General features: G+C 48.4%; 1 protein-coding gene across 2 annotated transcripts in view; it reads right to left on the minus strand.

The window, feature by feature from the left end:
• Nucleotides 1-13,819, minus strand: part of ESRRB (estrogen related receptor beta) — a 170,576-nt gene extending 156,757 nt beyond the window's left edge. For both annotated transcript variants that reach the window (XM_060131692.1, XM_060131619.1), the window contains exon 1: nucleotides 13,710-13,819. In XM_060131692.1, coding sequence (XP_059987675.1) covers nucleotides 13,710-13,711 — 2 coding nt within the window. In that variant the 5' untranslated portion in view covers nucleotides 13,712-13,819. The remainder of the gene's footprint in view (nucleotides 1-13,709) is intronic.
• Nucleotides 13,820-22,912: the final 9,093 nt, after the last annotated feature.

Consider the following 22,912-nt stretch of genomic DNA (forward strand, 5'->3'; position numbering starts at 1 on the left):
GAGCCCCCTTGGTCCAGAAGGGTCTGGGAGGTTACTGACTCACCTTGGGGCAGTTCCCAACCAATGCCTGATTGACATGGAGATGCACCTGGTCAGTATGCTTGCCTCAAGGTGGGACAAGTCTGTGGTATAATTCATGCTGCAGAGCGCCCCGTGGGATCAGGCTGAAGCTAGACCTCACCTGAATCCACGCACTTACTCAGCTTCCTCCCCTCCCCTCTCTCTTTCCTCACTCCCCTACAGGTGTCTCCAGACACACTCCCTCAATACATCTCTCGCCCAGAATTTCCATTTCAGGCTCTGCTTCTAGGGACACTGACCAAAGACACTCTCCTCCCCATCTCTCAGGAGTCTTCCCCAAACTGCCAAGGTGATGGTGGAACCCCAAGCAAGGTAAATGCCGAAACGGCGAAGCAGAGACACTTGCACACCCATCGGATGAAGAGGCAACAACTAAGCAGCAGACTCACCCAACCTGGGGAAGATGCTGGCCTTGGATCTGCAAAGGCCCCAGAAGTAGGAGAGAATACTATCGGTCTCCTCTGGGTCGCTGTTATCTGGGGAAGCAGAGCCTGGGTTAAGGCTACGACTCAGGAAACCAACAGGTCCTGCAGTTCACACTAATACCCTGTCCCACGGCAGCTGAGGACCTAGTGGGCTCCACCAAGAGCAACGACAGTCACATCAAACATGCTGCCGCCACCCCCGCCCGCCGAACACACACAGGAAGACTTTCATATTCTCCCTACAAAAAGAGAGATGGAGAATTAGAGACCCTAAGAACCTCAGACAAGGCAGGAAACAAAGTCTCCAAGGCAAGCGAGTAGTTCAGAGACAGAAAAGTTCTCCGCTGACTGTCTAAACAACTTCAACGATCTCACATAGGTTCTCAATGTGACACCGTGGCTTGGGGACAAGGGGGAAACATGAAACACTGGAAATCGTAGCAGTGACTATCAAACACCCATTAGCATTTCATTGCAAAGGCCAGACAAGTGAGCACCATCGCCCCCTACCCACTGTATTCAGAAGGCAGACTGTAGGCTGTGAGGGCCCCTTAAGAGAAAGGGAAGCCAGAGGAAAGGCGGAAACCTGATGAACCTGTACCCACGGAAGGTCACAGACAGGGAGACGATAAACTCTTTGTCCTAAACAGTGAGCGCATGCTGGACTCCATCTAAGGTGGGGAGATATTATAACTCTGCTCTGGAATGTGATTGGCATCCCAAGAGCCAAGGTGGGCAGATAAAGAGGAACTAAAGACCACAGGAGACTAGGTAGCAAGTCCAGCCATCCAAGGCTGTGGCGTTGGCATTGGCGAGAGACCCCTCCTCCCTCACCTCACTCCCTCAAAAAAAAAAAAAGTGTGGTGGATTATGGTTGGTGTAGCTCACACAAGAGGGAAGGACACACAACATCCTACAGGAAGTCAGGATGATATTGATGGCGGGAGAGGGGTACAGCACCAGTGTCAGGTTTACAAAGTAGATGTAACTCTCAGCAGACAAAGTCAAGACAGATGACGTGTGGTTAGAGGAAGGTGGGGGAAAAGACAAAACAGGAAACGTAAAGCCAATGAAAACACTGTCTATGGGCTAATTGGAGGGAGGATATAAAGGCAGAAGTGGGACAGGTGATGGGGGGGCAGGCAAGGAACGGTCGGAATAAAGCAGGAGGAACAGGAACGTGCTTTCTGAAATAGGAACCCCGCATCATGGGAGCTTTTAAAGTCTACCCATTTTAGCCACAGGTTAGGTCCACCTATTACCAATAGGGTTCCCAGTTCCTCTGGAGAGGTTTAACAAATTGATGTAGGGGAAAGACTGTTGGTAGTGGCAAAGGAGAGCTAAGGGTGATTAACAGAGGACTCCCTTGATGGAAGCATCTGTGTTGTACTATTTCCAAGGACGCAGGGACTTGGGGAAGAAAAGCTAGAATTGTAGGAACTCTTGACAAGTCCGTTAAGGGGCACATCTGACACTTTTCGAGAAAATAAATAAAAACACTAAAACTTTGCAAATGTTGGAACAAGTTCAATATTGATGTAAATGATACCAAAGGGTACTGGTGTGGTTTTCATTGGTTGCCTGCTTGCACTTAGCCCTGCAGTATACTGCGGAGGGTGATGTCAGACCATAGAGCTTACTACCTGGGTGACCTTAAGCAAGGTCCTCAGTGCCTCTGACCCCTGTTCTGTAAAACGGGAATAATAATAATACTTACATCTTTCAGTCGTTACAGGGGCCAAGTAAGATAAACTATGTAAAGTTTCCAACCTATAATGGGCCCTTGATAAATGCCTCTTTTCTTCTCCCATACTCTGAAGAGTAGTTGCAGAGATGGGACACATGAAAAAGCCAAGAAACAAAGCAAGCAGTAAGCAACAATGTAAGGAAACTGTAAAGAAATGTCTCAAGGAAATGTCATGCTTAGGTACCAGGTAATGGTATTGTTGACATGTGGTGAGAAGGAAAAAAAAGTGGAATCCTTCACAATATGGCGCAAAAGAGTGACGCTGAAGATTTTTTTAAGGCTTTAAATTCGTAATGTGGTTCATCTGCAATGGGAAAACTGCTGGTTAAAGAAAATACGAGTTTTAGGGGAAAGACAACAAAGCATGTCCCCAGGCTCAGTATGGAAATGACAGCGACCCAAGACCACCTGAACTGTGAAAGTCCAATTGTCAGAACCGTCCTCCTGGGATATTTTGGTGGAGGACTTGGAAAGGACTGAGATCAAGGGTCCAACTTATAAAGGAATCACTTTATAAGTTTTATGAAACAGCAAAGACAGAAGTGAAAGGGGCACAAGGGATCAATAAGAGTAGAGTTGGGGAGTCTTGTGGGAGAATATTTTAGAAATAAGTTAGACAGTAAAAGAATTGTTAGACAGTAAAAGAATTGTCACACAGAGATTAGTGATAAAATTAAGGCCATTTAGTAAAAAAATAAGAAAAAAATCTTTATAAGGAAGCACATAGGGACCCAGAAAATGGATAAGGGATATTTTGTGCTCTGAGGTCTCTTTATTTAGCAAGTCTCCAAATGTAATATTTTCAAATTAATAGAGTATGATGGAGAGAGGGAAAAAAGAACAGAAACAGATAGCAGAATGGTCATACAAAGAAGTAGGTATGGCAGTTGGGAAATCATGTCATTCCTAAAAGGTGTTTTCAGAGGGTTGGTTTTAGGCAGCTCAATTTACATGCTGCTAAAAGATTTTCCAGTTCACACTATGGAGGCACAAACCACCACCCCTGACCAATGAGGGAGGACACAGAGGGTGGAAATTCAAGCCATTAAGAACCATCAGCCAGGCCTGTGGCATTCCTGGAAACAGCCAAGTTGATACCGGGTTTGGGAGTTGGCATTTACTTGTGTCAGTTCTTTCATCAGTACCTTCAAAGGCAAGTTGGGTGCCTGTCATGTCCAGGCACTGTGCTGGGTAATGGGACCACCAGTCCCTGCCCTTGAAGCTTTAATTCTGGAAGGGAAACCGCCACACAAACAGCTGTGGTTCAAGATGATCACTGTTTAGGTGGGGCACTGGGGAGGCTCAGAGCTGCACCCAGAGGAGCACTTGGAAGTTATCTAGTCCACCAATTCTTCTTACACATAAAGAAACAGAGGCAGAGAGAAATCAAGTCGCTTGTACAAAGTCATCAGACAGTGGCAGAGCTAGGAGCAGTATGGGCACCTGGAAACGAATCTAAAGCCTCACTCAATATACTGCCACACAAATCAGTTTTATTTCCGTAAGCAGTTTGGTGGCCTCCACAACAGTGTCCAAGTGCATCAGTAGAGTGTCATATTTCAAAGTAATATATCAGATATTTTTAGCAAATAAATTCTGCAGGTTTCATTACAATGCACCCACCTGCCTTCCCTCTACCCCATTCCCCACCTTCAATGATCAGGCAAATTCATCCCCCTCCCTCAAAATGGTGATGTACAGCATCTTTGCATTTTTAAAACTTTAAATAAATGCTACAATCCTATCTCTAGAATTTTTCCGAATGCCTTTCCTTTATCAGTGCTGCTGACTCTTCAAATCCACCAAGACTGCTCATTCGATTAATGGTTGGTTCTGCTTTGAAGCTTCTATCCCTAAGGGCAGAGATCTGCGTGAAGGTTCTGCATGAGAAAGATGCCACCACACTACTTCTGTTGCCCAAGAGTAAACCTTGACCTTGCAGGGACTAATATCCGTCTCATGACCTTTTTTCCATGTGGTGCTTGGTTCCCACTGACTTCCAAAGGAGCAGCAGCAGATGGGCATCTGAAGGCAGAATTAACTCAAGAGTCATTACATGAGGGTGTTCCCAACTGAGTGCCCTAGAGTAGACAGTAATTACATGTTCCTTCAAGATTACTCTCAGCCTGAGATGGGGAAAGAAGAGAGTCCGGGATGACTGACCACGATACCCTTAACGTGAACACGTGTGCACAAACACACAGGCTGGTCCCAAGTCTCAATCTGGAATTTTCCCCTAAGAAGGTGACGTTGGTTCTACAGGTCCCTTGAAATGTACAGATCGGGCCCCCTTGGAGACATCAGAAGTTGCTCTTACCTATTCCCATTTTTCTTTCCTTGCCAAGCACTCCCTAAATATGCACCATCAAATATATGGAAAATAAGCAATCCCCACTCAGTTACGTTGTACAGGAGGAGGAATTGGCCCTGCGCAGAAAACACACTCTAGCGACTTCACTGCACTTACGGACACACAAGACAACCCATCTAAACCATTTCCAACCTCACACCTGGACTTCAGCAGCCATGTACGCTAGGCCATGGAGAACAGATTTCCATGACAGATGACAGGCTTGGGCAGATCACCCCAAAGCCCGGCAGGCACCGGGACAATGCCCACTTGGTTATTGGATATGGAAGTGCAGGGAATTGCAGAGGACCCGGTATGTCTTTAAATCACCTCTAGAGTAGCACCTTCTGCTGCATTTGTAACTTACCCAGGGGGGCTCTGGGAGGAATGTAGGGAAACTTTGAACGTTTCCTGCCTCTTGGCCTTTTTGGCATGGGACTCTAGAAAATGATGACAACAGCCAAGATGTTATCATCTTCAACAATGGCTTTCCGAATTTGTTATCTAGCAGGTACTGTTCAAGGGCCTTTACGTGGGTCTCCTTTAATCTTCACAACAACTCCACGAGGGAGATGCTCTTACCATGCCCATTATACAGATGAGGAAACTGAGCGTGGAGTGGACTGGGTGGGCAACCTGTCCAAGGTCACAACTAGTACAAGAGGACATGGGTCTGGCAGCATGGTTCTATCGCTCGTTTCGTCACCACCCAACCACTGCACAGAGTCACCGTGCAGGAGAATAAGTTAGTCTAAAATAGGTAAGCACTGCCCTTTCTCAAGGAACGTTTGCCCTCTGATTCTTATTTTAGCTTCACGCCAATCTCATGAGGCACTCAGAGCAGGTTTCAGCCCCTTTTGCTGGTGAAGAAATGAACGTAGGGCGAGGTTAAGGACTTGCCAAGGTCACCCTGTTTGGTAACTCTCTTCCCAAATCCCAACTGTGCTCCCATCTAAGGGTTTGAGCAAACCCCGAGGAGCAGCAGGTGCCCTGCCACTGGGGCTTCTCCAGACACCTAGAGGCCCGGATGCAACTTCTGGGGCAGATTGTGAGGGAGGAATATTAGGACCACAGAGGTATAAAACCATGGTGGCCACCAACTGAAAACAAAATTAAAAATGCAGAGTTTATACAATATTTGTTTTTGAAAAAGAAGGCCTGACCAGTTTTCCACTCATCGCCCAGGTGTACTCACAGACAGAGGGAGGTGAGGATAGAGAACAGGCTGAAAAAGATGATAGATAATAGTGACTGACTGAGTTGGTAAAGGCACAGAGCACCCCAAAGCCAAGTCTGGGCCCAAGGTTTTGCATTAAAGGGACACAGGCAGGGGCTTCCCTGGTGGTGCAGTGGTTAAGAATCTGCCTATCAATTCAGGGGACACGGGTTCAAGCCCTGGTCCAGGAAGATCCCACATGCCGCGGAGCAACTAAGCCCATGCACCACAACTGAGCCTGCGCTCTAGAGCCCGCGAGCCACAACTACTGAGCCTGTGCGCCACAACTACTGAAGCCCGCGCGCCTAGAGCCCGTGCTCCGCAACAAGAGAAGCCCCTGCTCGCCGCAACTAGAGAAAGCCCACACACAGCAACAAAGACCCAATGCAGCCAAAAATAAATAAATAAAATAAATAATAATAAAAATAAAAAAGAAGGGACACAGGCAGTCTGAGCTGCAGTTATTTGTTATGTCAGGAGTACCATGAACCAGGTCCACCACGAACAGTTCTAAAATGTAACCTTTTAGAGCTGGAGGGCCTAAGAGATCTCATCCAATCCCTCATGTTATGATGCAGGGAACTGAGGCCCTGAGAGCCCGTGCATCTCAATTACCACTGATCTGGGAGTGAACTGGACTGAACCCACCTGGCACCTGCCTCTGCCCAGGGTAGCCGGCTGGCCCTCCATCCACTAGAGCCACAGATAGAAGCAGCCCTCAACAGTGGGCTTTCCTCCAGTTGACTTCGGTCTTTAATTTTTTTTTTTTTTTTGGCCGCACCTCGCGGTTTGTAGGATCTTAGTTCCCCAACCAAGGATCGAACCTGGGGTGCCTGGCAGTGGATGTGTGGAGTCCTAACCACTGGACTGCCAGGGAATTCCCCGTTTTTAACTTTTTATTTCAGAATAATTCTAACATCACAGGGAGTCGAAAAGAAAATGGCCAGGGAGATTCTGTGCACAATTCATCCTGCCCCTCCAGCTGACTCGTACCCACACAGAGTTCTAATATAGCTGCAGATACACGTGGGGTGATAGGTCTCTTCCTAAGACTGATTCAGGAGCAAACAATCCATAACACTGCTCTCTGAGATCTTATCCTACCCTCCTCACTGCTGTGAGCCCTAACACACACACACACACACACACACACACACACACACACACACACACACACACACGGTCTAATCAGCAATAATTTCACTCCTGAATATTGCTAGAAAGATCACTAAGCCAAGCTAATCAATTGTCTCAGCCAGCGACCAGCCCCCAAGAGACGCCTAGATTTTTCTCTGCTCTCATTTAACCCTCTGTGGCCTGAGCTTTTCTCCCCTGACTTCCCAAAGAGCAGAAATGCTGTGCTGGGAAGAATCCAGTGCCTGAGATGATGTTCCCAAGTTGCCACCTTTCAAAAGCCTTGTCTGTGCTAATGGCAGCAGACACTCTGGAGCACTTCAGAAGGAGGGTCTCCCTCTCATGTGCACCAACCGGGACCAGCGTGATTAAAGCAAAGGAGGAGGATGTGGACCCCAGAGTGCGAACAGGCAGAGGAAGCAGGTACAGCCCGGAGAGGGGAGAGGGGAGGGCGTGACAGATGAGGGAAAGCATCACAGGAGAGGTACCAGTTTAGCAATTAAATCTGACATCAACTTAGACAAAGCTTCCTTACTGAACAGCATAAAATTCCGGGGAAGGTTTGACCACATGTGCATAAAAGACACACCTCATTCTTTTTTTTTTTCCTGGATGGAGGAGTGTGAAGACAGGAGGGACAGAGAAGGGTAGGGGCAACGACCAAGGTCAACGGGTTACGAGCTGATGTAGTTAAGGCAGCTGGACATTCACAACTTCAAATCACTGCCGCCTCCCTACAATTAACGGGTTGGGAGTGCCCCCTTGAGAGGACAGGCTCCATGCAATTCACTTCGCGTGCAGTCATTGAACACATACTGTATGCCAGGCATCGTGCTTGGCACGGGGGCATCCAAAGCTGAAGAGCAAGGAGGCAAAAGGGAGGCGGTGACAATTCAAGTGTTTAGTACTGTCATCTCCAGCTCTAGGAGGGAGAGCAGAGAGGAGGCGGGGAGAGGAACATGGGGCATTTTGTAAGTTTGGGGGGCGGTGCATACATACTCCGATCCCCTGATCAGTGCGGGGAGAAAAGGAGGAGCGTTCACTGCCTTGCTGCCTAGAGTCTCTACAAAGACACACAGGGAGGGTCAACGACATCGGCACTGCAGGCAGCCCAGGAGAGCACGCCTCTGGCAGGAACTCTGATGACACCCGTGTGGCTCTTGGATTCATTGGTCAAGTGACCCTGTTGAGAGAGAGGACTCTAGCAGGCACCTGCTGCCTTGAAAACACAGCCCAGTGGGCCTGACAGCCAGGACTGGCCTGGCCTACTGTGAGGGTAGAGCCTGAACTGCCATCTGAGAATGTAGGGCAGAGAGGGGTGCAGGATGACTCAGAGACCCAAGATCAAAGCTGTTCGTTGGAATGTGAGTGAGGCCAAGAGAGTTCACCAAACTCCGTTTCTGCAGAGCAGAAAAGAGTCAAGCCTTCTTCCCCTGACTTAGGATTGCTGCCTGAAGCCCAGCTCACATCCTCTGCTCTCCCAGAGTGGTTTAAAGCCCCAAGTTCCTTTTAGGTTGCAGGGAGGATGTTCCCAATATGCCTTGAACTCTGATTTCCATTTGGAATTGCCCATTGGAGGATGAAACTGGAAGTCTTGCTGACACAGGACTCTGCTCACCAAAATTCAGGGAAAATAACCTGTTATGTACTGAATGTTTGTGTCCCCACCCAAACTCGTGTGTTGCAGCCCTAATCCCCCATGTGACGGTATTTGGAGGTGAGGTCTTTGGGAGGTAATTAGGTTTAGATGAGGTCGTGAGGGTGAAGCCCCCATGATGGGATTAATGTCCTTTTAAGAAGAGGAAGAAACCAGAGCTCTCACTCTTTCCTCCATGTGAGGACACAATGAGAAGATGACCTACAAAGAGGAGGTTCCTCACTGGAACCCAACCATGCTGGTACCCTGATCTTGGACCAGCCTCCAGAACTGTGAGAAAATTAATTTCTGTTGCTTAAGCCACCAGTCTGTGGGATTTTGTCATGGCAGTCCAAGCTGACTAGGATATAGCCCCTTAGTGGGAGGCATAGGGACCTGTTTTTAGTGGTGTGACATGATGTGTGCAGAAGTGACTGCTCTGTGCTGAGCAAATAAAAGGGCTAAGACTTATTAATAGGGCAAAGGGCTAACACTTCACATGCATTTCATCTCCCCGACAACCCTATGAGGTAGGCTCTATATATCCCCATTTAACAGATGAGAAAATCGAGACCTTAAGAGATTAAGAGCTCAAGTCTCACAGCTGAGAAAAGGTGATGCTGGAACTTGAACTCTGGCTCTCTGACTCAGAGTGTACGCTCTTAACCACAGCTCCGTGCCATCCGCAGGAGGCACCTGTCAGGGCAGGAGGACAGGAATGAGCAAGGATGAGCTAGGCTTACAAAGGGGAATGTCACGTAGCCCCTGCAGTTGGGGGTTCCTGGTACAGTGAGGGAGACCCATGGGGGCAATCGCCCCATAGGGGTGAATGAGATGATGGAGGGACATCAGCTGGGGCCCCAAGAAGAGGAAGACGCCAACCAGGTAAGCAAGGCAGAAGAGCTGGTGTAGACAAGTTACAAACGCCACCCTGACTCGAGAAAGGGCAAATGCAAGAGGCCTCACGGCCCCTGAGCATGAAGCACTAAGAGAAAGATCAGTGCCCAGGTTGGAGGGGAACAAAAGGACCCTATGGACAGAAAGGTGGCTTCCAGAGCCTCTGCTGACTGACCCTGTGGAGCAGGAAAAAAGACCCAAGCGAAAGGACTAGAAACTGCTCACTTGGCTGCTGGAGAAAAAAGGCCAAGTGTCCACAGAGCAGTCAGAATCCTCCTGTATAAGGGATTCCTGCCCTTTTTCCCGAAGCTGGGGAAGGAAACTGCACTCTGGGGGAGTCAGGGCACGTTTTTGGCAGCCTTATGGCTCTGAATCTCCCCTCTCCTCTATCGTATGCTTGTGCAGAACTTAAGACTCCTGACCTCAGATTGGCCTTGACTTTGCTTGCCCTTGGTCAAGTTGCTCCATGCCTTCTCTGGCTGGAGATGGGCGTTCTCCACCTGCTTTCTCCTGGGCACAGCCATCCAGATGGGCTTTGAGGTCCTGGTGTGCAGAGAGCGAAGCCAAGGGACCGAGGGACCCAGACCGATGACATAGCAAAGGGGGAGCTTGTGGGGATGTGAACTTGCTCTAGAAGGGGAAGCCAGCCCTCAGCATTTCAGAGACAGGACGGAAGTGGGGGAGACTCCTGCCCGCCAGCTTCACCAGGCAGCTGGGGGAACTCTCTCGCTGCTGGTAAATTGAGCCATTCTCCTGTCTCCACGAGCTCACCTCCGGACTGGAGGAGAATTGACTGGGGGAGTTGAAGGCACACAGGCCCTCCAGGCCCTTGGTGAACCCAGGATCCGTGTCTGTTACGGGGGACTTTTTCTCGGCGCTTCTGTCACAGTTTCCATCTTCAATCGTGAAATGATTCCCCTCTCTCCCCTCCGCCTTCCACTCTGCCCAAGTTGTACAGCAGCCTGAAAGTGCTGATGGCTTAACCGGTTTAATTTTTTCCCCCAGCAGCCCTGAGGGGCTTTAACTCTTTCCTCCTGCAGAAACCCTGCTTTTGGAGTTGAATGTTTAAACTCTCACTGGGAGACTCATAAATATTCGGAGTCACTCTCTCCCTCTCTGTTTGATTAGGAAATGAGCCTTTAACTCAATGTAATCCCCAAGCCATTAACAAAAAAGCCCTCAACAGCTCCACGATTAGAATTTCACTCTTAACCCGCTGAGGATTGAATTAGATTAACATAACTACCCACAATCTGAGTTTATTTTCTGTGCCAGATAGAAATGTGTTTTTCAGGGAAGGCGAGAGGGGGGAGGAAAAGGAGGAGGGAGGGAGAGAGAGCCACAGCCCGCAGGAAGATAATGAAATGTAAAAGTAGAGATAAGAAAAAGATGGACAGATACAGTGTAGAGGTGAAGTGATGGGGAGAAAGAGTTGTACATGGCCCGTGGTTGAAAAATCCTGCCAGCTGCCATTTTTTTACTTGTGGGATATTTGGAGAGACCTCAGCTCTGGAAAATTGTTTGAATGAGGGGAGCGCTTTCCAGATATTTGCGATTCCTTCTTCCTCGAGATTGATGGTCCTGTACCTGAGCCTGCTGCGTCCGAAGCACCTGCTCCTTGGCCCCACTGTCCCCAATTTGGGAGGAGGTCAGGGCTGGGTTTCCACAAGCTTAAGGGAGGAGGGGGAACACATAAAACGACAGCACGTACACAGGCAACTGCAACTTTACATCAAAGAAATAAACAAAGATGAGGGTGGAATGGGTGAGATTTCACAGACTTGAAGTCACAGACAGCCCTGTGACCAATTGCATGTAAGCAATCAGTTTGGGGAAAAAACGAGATTGACGACAGCTTGGTCCACATAAAATGAATCGTTATTGAAGCAGAAACTTAAGTAATCAGAGGCTGCCTTATGCAAATACATTGAAGTTTCCCCAACTGCATCGCTATAAATAAGCCCAAAGGGGAAAAGCCACATCCTGAACTTGAGGATGAAAGCCAGGCCTTCCATCACACTGCCAAACAAGCCCCCAGCCCACCTAAAAGCAGCCACAGGTGGCCAAAGGAAGGAGCAGTTCTTGTCTAAATGTGCCAACAAATATTCTTCCCTCTCAACTGTTAACGCCAATGAGAACACAGGACTTGCTCAGAAATGCGGGACTCTCTCCCAGTGCATTTAATCACCGGCCAGCAGGCTCCAGGGTGCATGTTGAGAAGGGGAGGGAACAGTTTGCTCTTGTATGAAAAGGTTTTAAAAATGTCACACTTTTCCTAAAAAGCCATTGAGATCAGAAAGTCCTAACAGTTCAATTTTGCCAACAGCTGACTGCTGAGATTTCTGAATGCAAGGTCTCAATCGTTGATTCATTTGAGCTTTAATTAATGCTCACCCACCAAATCCCACCGCAGTATTATTGTGGGAAACCTTTGCAGGATATGTTTATTAAATCAGAGTCCTTGGAATAGAGAAAATAATAATGCTATGTATATAACATGCTCAATTCCTGTTTTTTTTTTTTTCCTCTCAATTTCTGGGACTTTACTTTCCCTACTAGGTTTGAAATAGTGACACTTCCCCCGATTTTACACCAAACTCCTTATTCTAATTTCTCTACCAATGAATATAGTGAACATGTGAATTGTACTTTCTAATCTCTTATTCCTTCTTGATCCCCATTCTGTCCTCCAAAATAATGAATGAATGGATTAAAGGCATTAATAACCTTAAATAAATACTGGTAAAAATAAAGAACCAAGAGAAGGAAAGCAAAAGTTTCATAAAGGGCAAAATAAAAATGAGACCAAATTGCCTCTCTAAATATATGTGTGTGTCCATATTATTTAACTTTCATCGTTAGATTTGCTGCCAAAACAATTTTGTTTTTAATCAAAAGCAAGCCAGACATGTCTGCTTTGTTTAATGCTTTTAAATTGTTGGGAAGATTGTTTTGTTAGGATACTGTTTTCCCAAACAAGCCAAGAAGTAGTGCTTAGCAATATAGTATATGGTAAGCATTGTTTTAGTAAATAGAAACTCAGGGATTATTTGACTCGTAAAAAGAGATGCATTTTAAAAGTTGTATATCATATACCTTAAGCATCATCACATTCTTTTTCAAAATTTAGTAAATTAAATTTTACTAAATTTATTATTTACTAAATAGTACTACTATTTCTTCGTAAATAATATATAGCAAATCTCCCCAAGTGTAGCATTTTTAGTTAACACTGGTGCATTTTCCAGAAACTAAAGTCCCAAATGTTCCACAGGAAGCTGGTGGCATGTTAGCTGTGTGACCAGTGGACAATGCCTGGGGACTGCCATCTCTAGGAGCCTCCAGTGTGCTCACAGAGCCTGTGCTCTGAGTGTCTGAAACAAGCATGGCTTTGACGAGGATCGTGATATTAAGTTTCTTCCTTCGGGAAGGATGCAGAGCAAGGGCTCCATGGCACTCCACACCTGGCTTCTGTCCTTTCAGACATTCTTCCTCCCCACCTGACCTCCGCCCAAGTTCCCCTTTCAGGATGAAGAAAACACACCAAATCAGTGAACCAACGAAAGCCCGGAAGGCCGGACAAATTGTCAGCTCTCATCCCTACTTTTCAAAGCAAACTCGCCCTGTGCAGCAAAAAAAAAAAGTCATTTTCCTTTAAGGCGCTATAGAGAAGCTGGCCATTGGGACTGTCAAGACTCCCCCTGAACCTGGAAGCTCTTGAGCTCAGCCCGAACCTGCCGGCAGCCCTCCATCATCACCTGTCCTGTGTGAAATGGGTCTTCCCTCTGGAACCTTCCCAGCTCACCCTGTGCCGGAGCTGCCAGCAAATAAAAGTTTTTATGCTGGGAGACAACCACCCGCTGAGTCGCATGTAAACTTTCCCTTGCCCTTTTGATTTACTAACTTTTTCTCAGTGAAAACAAATAAAAATAAAAGAGAACGTACTGATTCTAAATGAGTTTGTATAACTGTCCCACCCAGGCATTCCGGGTCCCTCTGACCTTCCCAGGACAGTCTGCGAGAGGCAACATTTTCCTCTGGGCCACCCAGAGATGCTCAATGGTGCCGAAACCCAGGATGAAAGAGCAGGCATGCCGAGATATTTTTATCCATTAAAAAGAGAGAGGGAGAGAGAAAGAGAGAAGGGGGGATGTATGGGAAAAAGGACAGGAAGGTCCAGGGCAGAGTCTGGGGCAGAGGGGAGGGAGAAGTCTGGTACTTACATGCTTGGGGCTGGGGAGGGGACAGGGCTGGCAGGGAAGGGTCTCTCCCTCAGCTGTTTCCAGTTGCTGATGGCTTGTTGCTCAGCTCCTCCGGCACCAGCTGACAGTCCCCTGTCTGTGTCTCTTTGTGACTAAGGACACAGTACTCCCAACCTATAAATAGATCCCGACTCCGTGATTGATATAACAGGCAGCTGACAAAAAAAAAAAAAAAAATCCCACAACCATAACCAGGTCTTAAACAAAACAGCAAAAGGCTCTAGACTTTCAACTCCGCAGAGCTCCATGCAGACTACACAGATGGGCACTGGAAAGGCGGGGGGGAAGAAAAATATACAATAAAGGGCAGGAGGAGACGGTGGGGCAGGGAGGACAAAAAAAGAGAGAAAGTGTGGAAGACAGTTACTTCTCTGGTGGTGGAGCAGTCACTTGGTGTCACCGGAGAGCCAAGGAGTGAGGGTCGGCGGCAGAGACAGCAAGGGGGGGAACAGGCAGGAGGTCCTGAACCCCTGAAGGAGAGGCCCCGCCCCACATCCCTGAGCCCCTGGCCCGGTCAGGGCTGGAGTCAAAGTCCTGACTTGGGAGCATTCGTCAGCACAAGTGCTTTCCACGAAAGTTTCCATGCCTCCTGCCAGATCAGGAGGAAGGGAGGGAGTAGACAGAGATTTCCTAGCCCAGAGGCCAGGCAGGCTTCTTGGGGGACACGCAGGAGGCTCCTGGAGCCGGGAAGGGTGGGGGGAGGATTTGCAGGTGAGGGGTTGGGACAGCGTCACCTGTGCCTGGTGAGGCAGGGCCCAGTGGGCCCACTCGCAGCACATAATGGGTTTTTAAAAGTTCAGGGGGTGACATTCCAGACAGAAGAACTGCCCAAGATTAAAAGGCCATGGGGGCATTGCTGTCTCTGCTTCTTCTAGAAAGATTTCCTAGGAGGCTGAATTGTCTGAAAAAGTTTCTTCTTGGGGAAATGAGCCCCAGTCTTTGGGATACTGAGGGGGTCTCTAAGAAACACTGGTTGCCCCAGTTTCTGCAAAAGTGGGGCAGCCTCCCCAGGGCGGTCCAGCCCATCTCTGAAAGCTGAGCCACGGGGCAAAGTTTCCGGAGAGTTGTGGAGAAACGACAGAATTGTGAACGTCCAACAAGTAACCAGGTGAGCTCTTGACCACCCCGGGGACTCCCATCCTGCCATCTGGAGACCATGTGCTTTGATCACACAAGGGTCCTCTACCTTTGATGATCTGGTTACCTGTACGCACTGATTTAGGTGGAATTTCAGGGGAGGCTCCCCGCTTCCAGAAGAGTGATGGATAGGCCCAGCCCCTTGCTGGTGGTAAGGGACAGGCACCTCATCACCCTTAGAACTTCCCCAACTCCAACTTTAAAAAAACATGAAGTGGAATTGCCTCTTCACGTTAGATCTAATTCTTTACTCTCCAGGTTAACAGAAACTCTGAGGCTAAGGGTACCCAGGCTGTTGAAGTCAAAGCCCGTTTAATATGCAGGACCTCAAACATTTCCATGAATAACCTGCCATTGGAATATAAGGTCTCAGAGGGGAAAGACATGTGTTCGTCTTATTCACCATTGCATCTCCAGTGCTACCACGATACCTGACACATAGAAGACTTTCCTGGGTGTGGGCTGACTGACTAACTGATTGAATGAATGAATGAATGAGTGAATGAATGAGTGATGCCTAAGATACCCACCATTTGAGTTACACGTTTAGACTAAGACATTCTCTCTAGAAGAATGTCTGTATTATGAGAGTGCCCCTAGGAAGGTAGAGAGTTACGAGTAGGACTTTAGGCGGATACTGTCTGACGGACACACCATTTATCCATAGTTTCATCTGAGAACTTCTGTGCTCTGGGTTCCTGGCCAGTGTGGCCACCAAGCACTCCCTCTAATCAGGCCTGAGCACTCATGGGCTTCTCCGGTGAGTGTAGTTGCTAGGAAGTCCGATAACCCTGCTGAGAGGCAGGGTTGTAGACCAATTCCCATGCTGATGACTGGGGCTATGGCCACTTGGACCCACAGTCACTGCCAGGCTCGTTCTCAGGGGAAAACGTTTGTCTTCCGATGCAGACGGAAGACTTATCTGCTTTCTATTCAAATTTTTCGGCTGCGCCCATTCGGACTCTTGCTGACCCTTCCCTGACTTCTGGCAGAAATCATGCATGAGTCTCTCCCTGTGGCTGCATCCTCTCCCAGAGCCTCCCGGCCTCCAGCACCATGCCTTGTCTGTAGTAGGCGCTCAGTGAATGCACCGAACCAAGCCACACCTCCTAAAAGGCATCCTCCTTAGAAAGCTCCTGTGGGACTTCGGTTTTGGCTTTTTACCTCCAGGCTGATCTCTGCATTATTCCCAGTGATTCAGCTCTCGCAGCTGAACGAACTGAGCCTTGGTGTCTGCTCCGCTGAGCGGCCCTGGGCGGGGTTGGGGGTGGGGCATCTGATAACCATCAGGCACCCCTCTGATCAGGAGGGGCACCCTTGAAATGCTGGTCGTTGTCAAGGGAGACCATAGGCCTTTTTTTTTTTTTTACATCTTTATTGGAATATAATTGCTTGACAATGGTGTGTTAGTTTCTGCTTTATAACAAAGTGAATCAGATATACATATACATATGTTCCCATATCTCTTCCCTCTTGCGTCTCCCTCCCTCCCACCCTCCCTATCCCACCCCTCTAGGTGGTCACAAAGCACAGAGCTGATCTCCCTGTGCTATGCGGCTGCTTCCCACTAGCTATCTACCTTACGTTTGGTAGTGTATATATATCCATGTCTCTCTCTCGCTTTGTCACAGCTTACCCTTTCCCCTCCCTATATCCTCAAGTCCATTCTCTAGTAGGTCTGTGTCTTTGCTCCCGTCTTACCCCTAGATTCTTCATGACATTTTTTTTTCTTAGATATATAAATGTGTTAGCATATGGTATTTGTCTTTCTCTTTCTGACTTACTTCACTCTGTATGACAGACTCTAGGTCCATCCACCTCATTACAAATAGCTCAGTTTTGTTTCTTTTTATGGCTGAGTAATATTCCATTGTATATATGTGCCACATCTTCTTTATCCATTCATCCGATGATGGACACTTAGGTTGCTTCCATCTCTGGGCTATTGTAAATAGAGCTGCAATGAACATTTTGGTACATGACTCTTTTTGAATTATGGTTTTCTCAGGGTATATGCCCAGTAGTGGGATTGCTGGGTCATACGGTAGTTCTATTTGTAGTTTTTTAGGGAACCTCCATACTGTTCTCCATAGTGGCTGTACTAATTCACATTCCCACCAGCAGTGCAAGAGGGTTCCCTTTTCTCCACACCTTCTCCAGCACTTATTGTTTCTAGATTTTTTGATGATGGCCGCTCTGACTGGTGTGAGATGATACCTCATTGTAGTTTTGACTTGCATTTCTCTAATGATTAGTGATGTTGAGCATTCTTTCATGTGTTTGTTGGCAGTCTGTAGGCCTTTGCTTTCAGGAGGCTCTTAATAGCCCCGTTTTCTCATCTAAAGCTTCTCTAGCTTCAAGAGCCAGGCGCCCTGGGCAGGTGCACACGCAGACACACCCCCAGCAGTTAAAACACAGACTCTGGATCGGGGCTCCCAGGGTTGGAATCTTGCCTCTTCCACTTAGTATTGGGAAACTGGTGAAATCCCATAACTTCTCTGTGCTTCAGTTTCCCATCTGTAATGTGGCAATTCTAAGTGTCTACTTCTTCAGATTGTCACTTGGACAAAATGACTCCATGCAAGGAGATGCTTAGAACAGTGACTGTCACATGAGAATCCTCCACAAAAGTTTCGGGGAGCATTACCAGCCCCCGTGCACACCTCTGCCTACCTTTGCCACATTACACAGCACGCTCTGGCTCTTCTCCCACAGCTAGAGGCGGTAGCATTGGCAGGGCGAGCACCTGACCACAAGAAGGGCTCTGCCTGCAGAGCCTGGCCAGAGGTCAGAGGTCAGGAAGAGAAAACTGTGCGGGGACCTGGGGGCTTTAGTGTGTGAGCTTCGGGGCGGGTGAGGCGAAGAATGGGAGCGCCCAGAGGACCCTGACCCCCTTACCACCCAAAGGGCCAGGTTCATAACCTGCTCGCCCCTCTGTCCACCACCCCCTCCCATTTCCCAAGAGATTCTCTGCCCACCTTGAGTATTCTGAGCGTTCTGGTATCTCAGGATCCCGGAAGCCTTGAGGATCCCACCTCCAGCTGCTATCCAGCAGCTGACCAGAACACGGCTTTGAAAAAAGCGACCAAAGTATCGCTGAAACCCCAATTACTGAACCTGTAATTCCCTGAGATTATGAGCTCTCCTTCCTCCTTCAAAGGTGATTTCAACTCTGGGACTTCTTGAGTTTTCTGTACTCGCCTTTCTTTTTTAGCATGCAATATATACTTTTTTTTAATATGCAGAATTCACTGTTTCACCCATTTTACAGGGCACAGTGCAGCGGCATTTAATACACTCACAGTGTTGTGCAGCCGTCCCCACTATCTGGATCCAGAACATTTTCATCGTCCCCGAGGGAGGCGCTGTACCTTCTGTAACAGCCACTTCCTGTTTCTCCCTCCCCCCACCCCCGGGCAACCTGAATCTGCTTTCTGTCGGAATGCATTTGCCTACTGTGGACAAATCCTGTAAATGAACTCCCGTAACGTGTGGCCCCCTCCTAACCTCTTGCGCCCACATGTCTGTCTTATGGAAACAGGAGCCTGACCCTTCTGCGGCACCTCTTGTTTCATGTGGTCCGCCAGCCTCCACCTGTGGGCCTCCACCCTGGTCTTGGCCCCCGTGTCTTAGGGTGAGCCTCCTGGCGTGGACATTTGACAGTTCTCTGTGAGCACCCACGACGCGCCAGCTCCCTCACATGGGTTCCCCATGTGACATTCTCACACACACCTAAGGGGAGAATTATTATTTCCCTGTGTTCGTTTGCTAGGGCTGCCATGACAAAGTACCCTAAACCAGTTTGTTTACAGCAAGACAAATTGATTGTCCCACATTCTTCGAAGCTAGAAGTCCAAGATCAAGATGTTGGCAGGATTGGTTCCTTCTGAGGGAATGCAGGAGAATCTGGCCCGGGCCTCTCTCCTAGTTTTTGGTGATTTGCTCGGAAACTTTGGCATCCCCTTGACTTGTAGAAGCACCACCCCAACCTCTGCTTTCTTGTTCCTGTGGTGTTCACCCTGTGCATGGGTCTGTTTTGGGGTCCAAATTTCCCTTTTCATAAGGACACAGTCATATTGGATTAGGGCCCACCCTAATGACCTCACCTGAACTTGATCATCTGCAAAGACCCTATTTCCAAATAAGGTCATGTTCACAGGTTTTGAGGGTTAGGACTTGCACATCATTTGGGGGAAGACAATTCAACCCATACCATCGCCTTTTACAGAGGCAGCAGCTGAAAGTTCAGGAGGTCTTGCATTCAGTATGAGACACAGCTGAGTGGGTGTCACCTCGGGAAAGACACCCACTCAGAGGGAGGTGAAGCCTTGATAGCCCGTCTTCAGGCCGTAGGCATGCAGGCTCCTGCCCTGGCTTGGTGCCACTGGACTCCGTATGGCTTGCCCCAACGTCGTTAGTCCTGGCACATCAAGGTGACTTTATGCTGTTTACAAGGGCCACTGAAGGTACAGTCATGCCTGCTCTCACCGGCTTATCAACTCATTTACCTTTCAGAGTTCCCTCACAGACTGCCATGGGGAGGGGTGGGCAAGGACCCGCCGCAGCCCAGGAAGGGCCTGCCTTCATTTGATCTGGAAAGAAAAATCTATCTTCTCAGGAATAGACCTAAATACAACACATCGGTGCAGCTGGGTCATTAATCATCTCCCACTGGGACACAGGAGACCAGGGAGCAGCACTGGCGTGGGCACTGGCGTTCCACACAAGGGCCAGGCAGAGCTGGGACACTGCTGGCTTTTCCCTCTGGGGGGCATTCCACAGGGATGTGGGCTGGGGATGTCTTGCATGGGAGGAGGAGGTGTAAGGGGCAGTTGATCCCCTCCTAGACTGTCGGCCATGAAAGGAGATGCCCCCACTGAAGCAAATACCCACCCCCCTTCAGTGGACGCAGAACCTCTTGACCAGGAACTCCATTTGCCTGGGAACTGCCAGGCCCAGCCTTTGGATGCAGGCCTGCAACCCTCTTGGGGGGGTCCTACACTCTTAGAGGAAGGGGAGGTACCAGAACAGGGATGGGGGAATAACAGGAGACCTAACAAGGGGCCAAGTCAACAAATCAAAAATGCCCAGGCCCAGCCCCCCGCCCCAATTTCTCCCTTTACCCCAAGTGACCCTGCCCTGCTGCTCACCCAGGCTACACGGGTGTCCCATCAATAAGCTCTCCCTGCGGGGTGCATTCCTAGCTCTACTGCCTTCCCTCTCTCTCTCCCCTAATTTGTATTCATTCTTCATGAGTATGACGTCCTGCCTGTGCACTCCCTGCCCACCGGGGTCTGACCTGCTGGTCTCCCCACTGCCAACAGTACATCTCCTTCCAGCCACCCACCGCATGCCACTTTGCCCTGAGTCGTGTACCGTCTTCTCTTGAGTATTTGCCTCGTGCTACAGCAAAGCGGTGATATGGAAATTAGGCACCGTGACCTGAGCACCTGCTGTGTGCCAGGGTCTGTGTAAAGCTCTACATTGCCTTATTTAATCCTTACGACTACCCTCTCGGGCAGGGATACTTTTCCCCATTCATCATCCAGGAAAGTGGCAGTCAGAGAATGAAGTGAGATCACCCAGTGGGAGTCAGGATTTGAACCCACATCTGCCTAACTGGAAAGGCTGTGCTCCTAGCCACTGTTGAATCATCTCTGCCGTGGATTCCCGCTTGCATGGCTCTCTACATTCCATGGGGTAAAATCCAAGTCCTTTGTCTGGCTCTAATCTATAGTGAATAATTCTGCTCTGTGTATTATATTCCTGGTTACATCTCTCGCTGTATCCTGCCACGTGAAGCTTTTTCCTCTACAACATTGTGTTCTCTTTCATACCTCTGCCCGGAACATGGCATGCAACCTTCAATACCCAGCTCCAATGTTACCTCCTCTGGAAGCCCTTCCCAACTTCAGCCACTCCTTCCTCTGTACTCCTACAGGATTGTGTGGCACACTCAGCTACAGCACTTATCACCTGGTACTGTACATATTTGCTCACATATTGGTCGCCATTCCTGGGATGCGACTGCTAGAGGATGAGGACTTGTTTTTTGTATGTTTATTTCATCCTCTGTCCCACTACCAACCAATGCCTATCACAGGTCCTGGCATTTACTAGGTAACCAACAAAGGTTTACTGACTGAATGAATGAAAACTGATGAATGACGAAATACAGAGTAAGAAGGTGAAGGGCGAGGTCAGAGATCGATGTAGGATGAGTGCGAAATGGTCCACAGTGCTGCTGGTGAAGTAGGTGGCGCACTGCACAATCCCAGGAGGCACCATTCATGTGAGGGTCCACATGAACTTCCTAGGATCATGCAGATCACTACCTTTGCAGCTATACGCAGCAGCCCCAGAAAAAGAACAGACTTAGGAAGGCATAGATCCTTTCCCAGGGAAAAAATAACCAGCCAGTTAGTGTGCGTTGGGAGGGGTTTTGGGAAAAGGGAACACAGATGAGAATTCTAGAAGAGGAGCTTGAGCGAGCTTGGCAGACATGATTGGCTGGCTACCCTACGGTCTTCTCCCAGTGCGTTTCCAGGACCTGTCACACACTGTAGAGGCTGAAAATGCCACTGGTTTTCCCAGCCTTCCTTACAGCTAGAGGCTGCCTTATGTCCCAGTTAGACAGTAAGACTTAAGGAAGAGTCTGTTTGCGGAGAAGCGACATTTGCAAGAGACAGAGAGAGAGAGATGGGAAATGTTGCAGAGGCCACCTTGCCACCATGAAGAAAGAAGCTTGAAGGAGAAAAGCCCAATATGCAAAGGATGGCAGAGCACAAGAGGGGAAAAGGCATGGGTCCTTGAGGGCATCCGTGACCTGCTGAACCAAAATCGACCCTGGAATCATGTACTTGTTATAGGAGATAATGTGTGTTTTAATCACTTAAATCCCTATTCGTTTTTTTTCCCATTACTTACAACCCCAAGCGTTCTAAGTGATGTATTGGTGTGTGTGGGGCGGGGAGAGTTCATGCTAAATATGGCAATGCAAGTTGGGAGCCAGTTAATTAATGTAAACTGGGTGTACATGAGCAGAAAAATCCTGAGACTTCATAAATGAAGAATCCCTAAAAACAAACATCAGTCAGTATCAATAGTGTGAATTTGATTTTTGGTTATTCCATTTGTCTCTGATTTGTGTATGATAAGTTGGTACTGTCTCCCCTTAGCTGTAATCCAAGCCCCAACCTTCACCTTCCCCCAAATGGTTAGTCTTTGGGCCAGAGGAAAAAAAACCCTGCATACTTTTTGTTGCAATTTACAAAACACTGTTCATTTAGTTAGGCCACAATAACCCCCAGGTAGACGGGACAGGGGTGAGGAAACAGCCAAGGGACAAGCGGTAGCAATGAAGGTCACCCTCTTTCTCTATATCAGTTGGGCCTTGTGAATGCGTCTCTTGAAGAACTCCTTTTGCACCTGAGCACTTATTATGTGCCCTGTTCTGAGTACTTTACATATGTTAGCTTATCTGATCCTCACAGCAACCCTATGAAGTGGAGATACCATTCTCATCCCCATTTTACAGATGAGGAAACTGAGGCAGAGGGAGGCCCTGTAACATTCCCACCTTGAAAGAGGCAGGGCTGGGACATGAACCAAGTTAGTCCCACTCCAGACCTACACTTCCCCCACAACGTGCTCAATGATGGGGGCAACTCCTTCCTGGAAAGAAAAGAAAGCCATTCTATGTTTATGAATCTGTATCCCTCCAGGAAGAACCCAGAGTTTGGGGAGGAGCTAAGCATCCCTCTGTCTTGGCTGGTCTTTATATAAGCGTCCTGCCATCCTCCTGCTGGCTCACTCCAAGATCTAGGGAAACGTGGGTTTCCCTCCCAGCACTTGACACCCAAGGGGTAGGTATGAGGGGTGGGGTTACCACTGCCACCACAAGGACTACCAAGGCTTACTTAATAAATAACCTGGAACTCCATAATCTTTCCCCGTAGATTGCTTGGTATTTGCCTACAGTAGACTCAGAAGTAATTAAATTAGCATGCCACAAGCCTACAAGTCTC

The sequence above is a fragment of the Lagenorhynchus albirostris genome, chromosome 1 (genome assembly GCF_949774975.1).
Source record: "Lagenorhynchus albirostris chromosome 1, mLagAlb1.1, whole genome shotgun sequence".
In the NCBI taxonomy this organism is placed as follows: domain Eukaryota; kingdom Metazoa; phylum Chordata; class Mammalia; order Artiodactyla; family Delphinidae; genus Lagenorhynchus; species Lagenorhynchus albirostris.